Source organism: Rattus norvegicus, chromosome 8, assembly GCF_036323735.1.
Source record: "Rattus norvegicus strain BN/NHsdMcwi chromosome 8, GRCr8, whole genome shotgun sequence".
NCBI lineage: Eukaryota > Metazoa > Chordata > Mammalia > Rodentia > Muridae > Rattus > Rattus norvegicus.
This window is the reverse complement of record NC_086026.1, coordinates 69101488-69113985: the sequence shown is the minus strand read 5'-3', so window position 1 is coordinate 69113985 and position 12498 is coordinate 69101488. Positions and strand designations below refer to the sequence as shown.

Here is a 12498-nt window from a genome sequence, read left to right as displayed (position 1 = left end):
TTTAGAGAGTTTGTCTAGCATGTAAAAGGTCGTAAGTTCTCACTAGCATCACAGACATCACACATACACACACGTTTGTATGTATGTATGTATGTATGTATGTATGTATGTGTCTACATACATCCTTTTCTATATTTCACAATCTAAAGATAAGACAGACTAAAGGATAAGAGCACACCTTAAATTTGAGGACTACGCCTACTGAGTACTTATGTTTCAGAAATATATTTTCATAAATGAGTATTAAACTTTGAGATAAGGATGATTCTTTGTTTTTACTCTTACCCTGGAGGTCAACAGTATCCTGTTTATTTATGACAAGGGCTCACATTGTAGCCTAGACTGGCTTCAGACTCAGGGTGAACTTTCGAGTGCTGAGGTTCCACACACGGACCATCAACACCTGATTGAATTATTAAAAAAAATAAAAAGGGGGTAAGGAGGAAATTGGATACATAGCTCAGTGGTTAAGAAAACTTGTTCTTGCAGAGGACTAGGTTTCAGTTCTGATCACCCATGTGGTGGCTCACAACCATCATTATTCCAGTTCTAGAAAATTTGACATCTTCTTATAATCAATCTTCTTGGTCCATCAGGCGCACATGTGGTATACATACATACAAACAAGTAAAATACTTATACACATAAAATAATTTTCAGTACAGAATCTTTGCTGTGCATGTGTGCAGGGTGTGTGAGTGGATGTGTACATGTATACAGACGCTGTAGAAAGCACAAATCAATGTCAGGTATTTGTTTATTTCTGCTTATCATAGTTTCTTTTGTTTTGCTTTTTTTTTTTTTTTCTGATACAGGATATCTCTATGTAGCTCTGGATGTCCTGAAATTAACTATGTAGACCAGGCTGACATAGAACTCACAAAAGATCCATCTGCCTCTTCCTCCTGAATGCAGGGATTTAAGACATGGCCAATATGCCTGATTCTACCTTATTTTTTCAGACAAGCTCTTTTACGGAACCAGAGCTCACTGACTGGCTGGCTATCCTGACTGGCCAGGAAGCTTGGGGTATTTGCCTTTCCTGCCCTGCCATCCTCCCTCACACTTACCTTCGCAGTGCTAGGGGTATGCTAGATTATGACCAAGCCAGCTGTTACTTGAGTATGTGCATCCAAACTCGGTATTCATGATTGTATAACAGGCATTTTACCAGCTGAGTCACTTCCTAACCCCCGAATTTCTCTTTTAAAAAGTTTCCTGAACCTCTGTTAACTGGTATCTGACAAAACAAACAAACAAACAAAAATCCTCAAGAGACTTGAGCCCCCAAGGAGTGGGGAGGCCTAGGAGGGTAGGGGTTCGGTGGTGACATCCTCTTAGAGACAGGAGAGGAGGAATGGGACAAGGAACTGTCGGAGGGTAGACCAGGAGGGGGATAACGAATAAACTATAAAAAGAAATGTGTGTGTGTGTGTGTGTGTGTGTGTGTGTGTGTGTGTGTGTGTGTATGAATGCATGTATGTATGTTTGATAGTACTAAAATAAAATTTAATCTGTGCCTTAAAAAAAAAATAGAATCCTTGGTAGTTATGTCTAGGTTTAAAATATGACCACCAGGTACAATGTCCTAATTTATCATAGTATTAAATGGTTAACTAAAATATTACCTGAAATGCATGATTGAAATCTAGTCTATGACCATTAAAATTACAGCCTTCAGATACAGATACAACACTCTACATGTTGGTAGAAATTTATTCCAATGAGTGGATCTAGCTCCAATTAAAGATACTCCTTTTTTCCAGCCTTTTCTATCACAGTATCATTCTATTAAAGTTAATAAGCAATGACCAGTCCTATATAAAGAAAAATAAACACTGCAGTTAAGGATATGAAAATGAAGCATCCAATGCTCTCAAATGGCACTCTAGCATTATGATGGACACATACTAGTAAATAATAAACCTTTTTCTCTAAAAACTAACCTAAATTATGCCAAGGACAAGTAACTAGTTCTAGTCACAATATATTAGTTTAGACCTTTAATGAAGGGACATATGAACCAAAATTCGAAAGGTATTATTTGAAATTTCAAATTAAAAAAACAAAAAACCAAAACAAAACAAGCTATTCCTGACTGCCCCAAACCAGAAACAAGTGAGACAGTTCTTCAATTTTTTTTTTTTTTTGGTTCTTTTTTTCGGAGCTGGGGACCGAACCCAGGGCCTTGCGCTTCCTAGGTAAGCGCTCTACCACTGAGCTAAATCCCCAGCCCCAGTTCTTCAATTTATAAGCTGATTAACAACTATAGTGCACATACACACACAATATAAGTATTACTCAGAAGTAAAAGAATGTTATTTTGTTTGTTTGTTTTTACACATGGTCTCTTTATGTAGTCCTGGCCATCCTGGAACTTACTATGTAGAGCAGGCTGGCATTGAACTCACAGAAATCCACCTGCCTCTGCCTGGGATTAACAGTATGTGCACTCTGCCACTGCCACCACCACTACCTGGCCTAAAAAGATGCATATTAAATGCATACTACCAAGTAAAGTAAACCATTCCAAAAATTACAATCATATTACATGTGAAAAATACAAGCTAACGTGAAGAGGAATTTTAGAGCAGTGAAAAGATTTTGTGTAAGACTGTAACAGTAGACACATGACTTCATACATTTGTCAAAACACACTCAGCACAAAAGTGGGCACTACTGTATACAAATAAGGCAGAAAGGGATCCCAGGAGGAGTAAAGACCATGATGAGATACTCCAGCAATGAAACAACCTCAACAGAGGAAAGAGGAAGAAAAGATGAAGAGCGAATAAACAATTAGAACAAATGCAATTCACAACTCAAGCCAAAAGGAGCAACTGTAAAAACTGGCTTCTAATTTAAAATCATTTCCCACAAGGAAACAGGTGCTAATTTGATACTGTTATAAAATGAATCCTGTTGGTGAGAAGTATATGGGTGATAGAGGTGAAAAGAAAGGTCTTTCCCTGTTGGAGTGGGAGTTTACACACATGTAAGAGAAAAATTTGAATAACAGTATGAAAAATGGATTTACAAACATGGTTAGGAAATCACTAGTTTTATACAGGACACAAATGATTACATATGAAAGGTTTTTTTGTAGATACACAGTTAAAATACACTCATATATTCTCTTGATCTGTCAGATGAGAGAGCCTAAAAAAACAACACTAATCTGATGGGGGTAAATCTTATAAGATGAAGAGTTAGCTGGAAATTACGACACTCCATAACTCTTGAGAACAACAGTGGAAAAGAGCCTGGTGTACAAAGGAGCATGGGACATGACCTTTAAGGCCTCCTCAAGCCATTAAAGAAAAAAATTTGGTAGCTGCGCCTCTTCTCTGACTCACCAAGATACCTATCCTCAAATAAAATCATCTAACCACAATTTTATTGAAAAATCTCAAATTGGAAAGAGCAACATTGGCATGTGCCCACATTATACAATCTAGAGTAGAAATACTATTCATCCTAACCAAAAAGTGAGGGATTACATGTATTGGGAGCAAGTGAAGGCAAGGAAGAAAATCACAGACCTAAGGATGCTGGCACACTCACAAGAAAAGAAAGGCAGGGATCTAGAAGGGATTCCAACTTCTGGAAACACTATTTTAAAATAGTATCAAATAAATTCATTTTTAACTAAATAAACCCACTTACAATTTAAAGGATATACAAGATAAAAATAAGACATTACGCAGTATCTAAAATAAGGATTGAAAATGAGTGACTCACTTCTAGTAATTCTGAGACAATAGGCAGTACTTCAGGATTACAGATATCAATAGAGTCATCTCGATAGGTCTTCTTTTTATATGAGATATTACCCAAATGTAGTATTGCTGAGAGCAGTGAGAAAATCCTAGGAAAATAAAAGCACAGATTAAAGTTTGCAGAGTGCATTCTCAAAGCTGCTATCACTCCAAAATCCTAAAAACTTCACCGGTACAAAGTATGACGTATTTAATCTTCACAAAAGAATAGTAATTTTAATCAAACTTTATTATTTAAACTGTATGTTAAGTATTAAACAAATTATACGTAACATCAATCCCACACAATCTTCAAAAACAGTTCTAAAAAAAGCTAGATACAAAAGTGTCTGTCTGGAGTTTGACTTACTTGGGAGGCTAAGGCAGGTCTTTACCCTCAGATCTTTCAAGCAGTCTAAATAATACATAATTAAAAAGATCCTCTCCAAGATCCTGTCTCTAAAACTAAACAGATAAAACTTATGAAAAATTATTCCTCTGCTAAAAGACAAAGTTGTAGCTTTAATTTTAAATAGTTTGCTTAAATAAATTACTTTGTTTTCTAAAATAAATGGGTTTTGGTATATTTATGTTGCTGTACTGTGCTGTACACGTGTGTGTATGAGCACACAGAGTGCATGCACATGCAAATGTATGCAGAGGCCCAAATGAGATCGCAGGTGTCTTTTATTTATGTTTTTAGTTTAACTTATTATTTTATGTGTATGTCTACAAGTATATTTGTGTAACACATTCATGTAGTGTCTACAAAGACCAGAAGAGGGCAGCAGATCCACTGGAACTGGGGTTACAAATGGAGGTAAGGGGTCATATGGGTATTGGGAATTGAAGAACAGCCCGGGTTAACTAACTTCTGAGCCATCTCTCCAATTTACAGGTGTGAATAGGAAAATCTCTCTAACACCTTAAGGCATATATGAGGTAAGGTCTCTTGCTGAACCACAACCTGCATCTTGGCTCTCCGGACAATCCAGCTGGCTCTAGGAATTCCCTCTCCGCTTCCTATCCACTGAGATTGTCATGCTTCCCAGGCTTGTCTAATGTGGGTTCTTGAGGATATCAACTGGCTCTCCCATGTTTCCATAAGAGCCACTTCATGCAAGGAACCATCTCTTCAGCCCTATAAAAAGTTTTTACATTTTCATTCTGCTTATATTACCAAGTATAAAAATTTTGTGGTTTTTCTGTTTTGTTTTACTGATTTTTGAGGGTACTGATGCCAGGGATTGAGTCTATGGTCTTGTGTTACAAGAACTTTTATCATGGAGCTAAATTCATTTATCAAGAAATTTTAAAATAAAAGCAATCATGAAAATATGCATAGAATATTACATATTACATATAGACATGTATAATCTAACATTAAAAAAATCACTGATATAAAAAATGAAAAGCTGTTAATAAAAAATTAGTTTTAAGTTATATCTACTATATACAGCTTCAGGAAGCTTTGGGAAGTCCTCAAGTTCTATGCAAATGTTTATGAACAAACATCTTACCAAAGTATTTTAGCTTTCATCAGCTTCACAAAGATTATATAGTGGAATAGGGAGGACACCCAAACCTTAATATGACTAAGGCAATAGTCATACCATTTATAGAACTGTTCAAAAGTACCAAAGAAAGTGTCATGACTGTTAAGAATACAGCCGACTATTTTTTTTTTTGATGGGTCTGAGGCCTGCTCCACAGAAAGGAATACATGGCTAATACTGTAACCATGGCCAAAGGCCCAGGAGACTAAGCAGTCATAGCCTCAGTAAAGGGACCCACTATCATTATTTTGCTAAAGACTTCTGTCAAACTGCCTTCTAAATATATGTTATATCCACAGATTAGTGATGCTCTTAACCATAGTCAAAGATTCTTTTTGCAGTGGGAAGTCAATGCAGACTCCTAACTGGTCAAAGTGTTAAGAATAAGTGACTACTGAGTACTCTGCCCTAGAGAAACTTCTATAAATCCCATAATGCTCAAAATACACCACAGAAAATAGGATCAAGAGTCAAAGAATAGAGAGGAGTGCTGCAAGATGCTGTCTTCTGAACATTCCATGGTCACTGAACTCACCAACTCAGAGAATCTATGGTAACCTGCAAAAGACCTGAGCAAATCAAGCCAGTGAACAACCGCTGCATGGCTAATGGAGGTATTCGAGAGGTTCCATCCCTAGGACAGGAGTTATTGGCAACTGGTGGCTGGCTACTGGGGGAGAGGAAGTCATTTTTCTTCATAGATGTGACTGCAGGTAGGTTCCATGCCTATGCGAGCAATACTAATTCTATTCGTTGAGTTATAGAAGGAAAAAAAGGAAGACAAGGAAGCTAAAGATGATATAATAAAGATATATACATGTATGAAATTGTGAAAGAATAAAAAATGTTTTTAAAAAAACTAAGATAGAGATCTCTTAACGACACAACATGTTTTACTACCTGAAATAATAAAACTACAGTAAGTGAATAAAAATTTTAAAACTCACTGTCTTCGTGTCTTGGGAAGAAATCCTACCATTTCCATGGCCAATTGTAAGCGTTCAAAATCATGCCTCAAATCTTCTCCCTCCACTGTGAAGCAATCCTGCTTAAGACAAGAGGTGGAAGAAAATATATATCAAGATTACTTGTTAAAAGCAATGTAAGCCACGCGTTAATTTAAGTAGACCCCTGTGTAGATGCAAAGCAAAAGTAATGTTTAAATATATTCAGACCCACTAAACTTCTCCTCTGAAGACAGAGTAAACACACCTACTAAACAGTAATGCTGCATTTCTATCTTCTCATAACACAACCAGCACAGGACATCAAAAGGGACAAGTCAGAAAGCCAGCAGTATTTATAAGTAAATATATGAAGATACCAAGTTTGATTTTAATAGCACCAAAGAGTATCATATGTGAGGTCTTGAATTAAACACACGGGGTTGGGGATTTAGCTCAGTGGTAGAGCGCTTGCCTAGCAAGCGCAAGGCCCTGGGTTCAGTCCCCAGCTCCGAAAAAAAAAAAAAAAAAAAAGAAAAGAAAAGAATTAAACACACAAAAGAAAAATTAGAATGGATAGTAATGGTTGAGAAGTGAAGCCTAGATATAAGCCAGTTTGTGTTACAGTAAGTATAAAGAAAAGTAATACCAAAAATAAGTAAACACATGCACACACACATAATGGGGGAAGAGTATTATGCCAAAATAGAAGACCCCTCAAAAAACACATCACATGAATCAATAAAAAGTTATTAGAGGGCTGGAAAGATCACATAAGAAAGCTTGCTGTTTTTCCAGAAGATACAAGTTAGTCCCCTGCACTGCCATCAGGGGTCTAACAGTCACCTATAACTCCAGCTCCAAGGTATCTGTTGCCCCTTTCTGGCCTTCACTGGCATAGGCACACATTCACATAAACAAGCACACATACATACACATGAATAAAATAAAAGTATTTTTAACTTGTTACGGAATGGCAAGATAATTCACCAGGACCCTGACAAACCTGAGATTAATCCCCAGAAACCACATAAAAGTAAAAACTGATGACTTCAAAAAACTCTCACATACATGCCTGATACCTATGTATCCACATACACACACCAAACACACATGAAATAATGATAATTCTTTTAAAAATAGCTTTAGCTGGCATAATGACTCTGCAGGTTAAGTGTCCCTAGTAGGCAGCCTGATACTGGTTCACCCAGATATACATTGTGAAATCAAAGAACTCCACAAACTGTTCTTGACCTCCACTCCTACACAATGGCATGTACACTGTGGCCTACACAAACATGCACATCCACACCTATGTACAGATAGATAATAATAGTTTTAAATTATACTTTTTAAAGTAGGTATGGACTCCAAAGAGGTAGCATGTGCAGCAACCCTAGCACTAAGCGGGTAGGAGGAGGAGAATGAGGAATTTGAGGATAGTCTCAGCTACACAAAGAGTTTAAAGCCAGGTGACAGAAAGAAAATGGTTGTTGAGCACTATATTTATATTAAATATTTTACGAGCTGGAGAGATGATACTGACATTCAGCGTGCTTGCTACTCTTGGAGAGGACTTGAGTTCATCTCCCAACACGCACTGGACAACTTACAACTGACCTCCAGCTCAGTCGGCTCTGAGGTCTTCTGACTTTGGCAGGTACTCACATGTACAAAGAAGCAAACCACATATACACATGAACACAGAAAAAAACTCTGTGTGTGTGGGGGGGGGGAAGGGGAGGGGAGGGGGGGAGGAGAGTGAATATGCCTATAATCCCAACAGTCCAGATACAGAGGCAAGGGAACCACAAACTCTGTGTTAGGCTATACTACAAAGCATGATCCCATCTCAAAACATATGAAATAAAACAACAACTGACCAAAGAATGTTTTTCAGTGTAACCTTTGCGTTTCAGCTCAGAAAAGCCAACAGTAATATTATACACACAGTACCTTCACATGTTCACATACCACTTTATAGAGAGGTTGTCTATAACATCTCAAACTTCAATTTACTTTTTAATGCCTATCTTCCTAGGGAATGTTAATTATTCAACAGACAAAAGAACAGATCTGTTTTATTAAACAAAAACCACAATCATCAAGTCAGTGCTGAGATCAAATTACTGAAATAAAAGTGAAAAAGCGGGTTGAAAATAAAAACAGAAGCTGGCGAACAATCAGACCCTGACTCAGGTGACCTAATTCCAGTAACCTCAGCAAACATTTAGAGTCCAGCTCCTAATGATCTGTGCCACCTTACCGCAAACAGCCAATTGGAAGACGATAGATATGTAAAGTTTACTGTTTAACAAGACAGTGAAATATGTGTCTATCTACTAACATATGGAACCCACATTCTCAGAGGACAGTTCTCCTATAAAGACTATCTCTTACGGCAATGTCATTTTCCTAAATAAATCTTTTTGTGTCTATTCTGGTCTATAAATACTTTCACTCCCAAAACTTCGTGCACAATCACTGAATCACATACTGAAGTAAATGACCTTGAAAAATAAAGTGCTTCTTCATTTTTTAAACATATTTACAGAGTATATATAGCGTGCTCAAAAACTTACTAGGTATTAGGGTTTCATGATTACATCTTAAAATAACGTCTAAAATTCATGATTTTAGTTTAGAGGACTAATTATTTTAATTTTCCATATGAAAAGGTACAGCTAAGTTTAAGTAATTTTCTTTTGCCTGCAATAAAGTCTTGTTTATTTGTGCTTTGTTGTTTCCAAACAAGCAATGCACACTTTCTATATATGGATACTACTTCTAAGATTTAAACCCCTATGTTTCATTTAGAATAACCTCAGAGGTTGGGTATATAGTAATGAACCAGGAGGGAAGGAGAATCTTCAAAGTAAGGAAAAACAGAATATAATGTTATAAGGCGTTAACAAGGAAACTAGAAGAGAAGGATTAAATGGGAAGGTAAATAAGAGCCCAGCGTAAAGAAGAGAATATGGGAATGAGCAACTAACACTGAAAGCCCTCTGAAATGCTATATAGAACCCTACAACTGTAGAAACTTCTTAAAATATATACACAAAAGTGAATTTAAAAGAAGAAACCACATAATAGGGGAAACAATACCCCAACTAGACATTTTAAGCCACCAAGTAAAGCCCTGAGTGCTAGGAATGGGTTACATCTTATTGAGCTGGCAAAAGGGGTCCCATAGAATTTCTTTCCAACTATCACAGGCTACTGTCAAAGCTATTGATTATACTCCACAACCTAATAGCAAGGTCCTATTTCTGATACCACTTACTTACATCATCAAAAATGGAAAAATCAAGTTGGTGCCCACTATAAGCTTCAGTCCTACTGATTAGAGTTCATAATGCTGGAAGGTGCTACTTTGCATACTACAAGAGAAGAAAATCATCAATATTACCCAGCTACAAATCCTGCAACCTTCAACAGTGAATTGGCTGCAAGATACTGATGCAACAGTAGCACAAAAGTGATGGGAGTAACCAACCACTTCCTGAATAGGGTTAAGGCCTATTTCATGAGCTGGAAACCATACCTGACACCATTAAAGTGGCTAAGAAACTGAGACGAGACAGGTTTTGGGTGGTAGGAAAAACACTACTACTATTATTCTGCTACAACAGCAGTTCTAAAGCTGTGGGTCGAGACCCCTTTAGGGGCTTGAATGACCCTTTCACAAGGGTCACCTAAGACCATCCTGCACATCAGGTATTAATACTACAATTCATAAGAGTAGCAAAATTACAATAATGAAGTAACAACAAAAACAATTGCATGGTTTTCCAATTTAATCCAAGACCTCCCTAATATGAGGAACTGTATTACAGGGTTACACCACTAGGAAGGTTGAGAACCACTTTGCTAACGGAACAGAAAAATAAAATGACCCCTAATGACATATTGCTATATAGCACACAGATCAGCCCTTATCAGATAAGCTTCTTCTTGCAGTAGATGGGAAATACAGAGGAGACCTACAATATGCAAAAGGTAAGAGGCTTTGGACTGGGCAACCCTAAATGGAATGAGTGTCTTCAAAGCCCTCCTCTCAAGGCTCAAGGATCTACATGAAGGATAGAGAAATATCATACGAACCAGAGGTGGTAAATGGCTCCAAAGAAACAGCATTTACAGATACAACAAGATTGATGCCTATGAACTCAGAGACTGACAACATAATGAGAAAGTGACCACAAAGTTACACCAAAAAAACTATTTGGAACTGGTAACTGCTGGGAAAGGGAGCATCAGTTTTTAACAAATGGGGTGACACTGGGGTACATCAAAAGTACCCCAAAGCAGGCCTAATGTCCAGGAGTAGTTGGCCAACACAAATAGGATTCCAGACTTTCTGTGTACTTTTCAGTTTAGTTTGCTTTTGGATTATTTTTATTATTTTGTATTATTGTGTTTTTATTTACTTTGTTTTTCCTTTGAGAGAGAGTTGTGTATACATCAAGCTAGGTGAGTAAGAAGGTAGAAAACATCTGGGAAGAATTAAGGAGAGGAAAAAGAATATGGTCAAGTATATCATACAAAAATCTCTTACATAAAAATAAACACAATTTCTCTCTGGAGTTCAGGCAGGCCTGAACCCACAGCAAACGTCTTGCTTCAACCTAAAAGTACTGGGATCACAGATGTGGACCATCACACTTAGTCACATATGTAAACAGTGAAACATTTTTAAAGGTTTTTTTTATTTAACCAAAGGCCTCCGTTTATTCAATTTAAAGTGTATCATGCATTTTTAATAATATGACAGAGAGTATAAGAATGTTTATATAAATGCAACATATACAGCAGTGAGTCACAAATGACTTGGTTCTTATTTGCTGCAAAAGTGAGTGAAACAGGAACCTAACATAGTGGGAAAGTGAAGTAAAAATAATGCTGAAAGAGAAGAGAGCTCTATCATACTTGCGGTCATCCTCAGTCAAACTTTTTTTTACTCACAAGTATAATATGGTCTTAGGAAACAACAAAATCATAGTTAACTTTTTAAAACTATCTTGGGGCTGGGGATTTAGCTCAGTGGTAGAGCGCTTACCTAGGAAGCGCAAGGCCCTGGGTTCGGTCCCCAGCTCCGAAAAAAAGAACCAAAAAAAAAAAAAAAAAAAAAAAAAAAAATCTTGATTTCTGTAACTGTTTCTGTAATGAGAGTTGCAGAGAAAAAGCAAGGATAGACTTGATTTCCTACACCAAAACTGTCCTTATTTTACAAGAGACCCAGTAGCCAGTCTTTAAACACACTGAGATTCAAAAACAACTAAAGAAAAAAATCTAAAATATGGAAAAGGTAGCCTAAACATCCTGATGAAAAGCAACTTAGAGGGGAAAAAAGTATTTATTGAGCTTATAGTTCCAAGACAAAACCCATCATTTCAGAGACGTCAAGGCAGGAACTTAAAGCATCATATCGTCAGTCAAGAGCAGAGAGAAAATAAACGTATGAATCCTTGCGTGTCTGGCCGCTTACTAGTAGTGCTCACCTAGTACTCTCTATCCTCAGGCAGGAAAAAGCCCTAAATTATGAAATGGCACCACCTACAATGGACTAGATCTTTCTATATTCATTAACAATCAAAACAGTCCCTCACAAACAATGCCCAGAAGCCAATTAATTTTGACAATTCCTCAATTAAGACTCCTTTGTCAGATGATCTAGGCCGTAAAAAACTAAAAACAACCATCCCAGTGTATTACTAGAACTTGATCCCAAAGTTACCTCTGGGAAACAACATGAAACTAGAACTGAGAGAGTTGTAAGCACTGTTAAGTGTAAACATAAACATATTTAAGTATAAACGTATACTTATCCCTAGTTTTTAAAAAATATTTTTTTTGCTAAATCATGAATAAACTGGAGTCTTGAGAAAATAAACAAACAGAAAAGACTTTGAACAATTACAAGGCTGGCCTTTAGACTGAAACTGCACAGAGCAGGATTAAGTCACAATGGGAAGAGATATTAACATCTTATCAAGCTGGGCATGGTGGCCTATTATCTAAGCATGAGGTCAGATGAAGCTCCAAGATTGCCTCAGACTTGGAGATCATTCTGAGCAGCAGTGAAATCAAGGCAAGACAAAAATAACAAACACAAAAACATCACACAGTGTAAGCATTTTATTTATCGTCCACATTTTATAATTGACAAAGCAAAGGCCAAGAGAGCCTAAAGATAATGAAAAGACATCTCCATATGCTATTAGCCATTGAATATGA

The 12498-nt window shown here is 36.9% G+C and overlaps 1 protein-coding gene across 12 annotated transcripts in view; it reads right to left on the bottom strand.

Moving 5' to 3' along the window:
- The window catches only part of Myo9a (myosin IXA), a 203242-nt gene that overhangs the window by 134109 nt on the left and 56635 nt on the right, over positions 1–12498 (bottom strand). For 11 of the 12 annotated variants that reach the window (XR_010053925.1, XR_010053926.1, XM_063264818.1 and 8 more), the window contains 2 exons: positions 6262–6359; positions 3742–3868 (listed from right to left, as the gene is read on the bottom strand). Coding sequence is in view for 9 of the 12 variants with exons in the window: in XM_063264818.1 (XP_063120888.1) it covers positions 3742–3868; positions 6262–6359 (225 nt within the window). In the remaining 3 variants the exon portion in view is untranslated. Of the gene's footprint in view, positions 1–1628; positions 2127–3741; positions 3869–6261; positions 6360–12498 lie in introns of those variants that run through there. The other variant, XM_063264822.1, reaches the window with a different exon arrangement.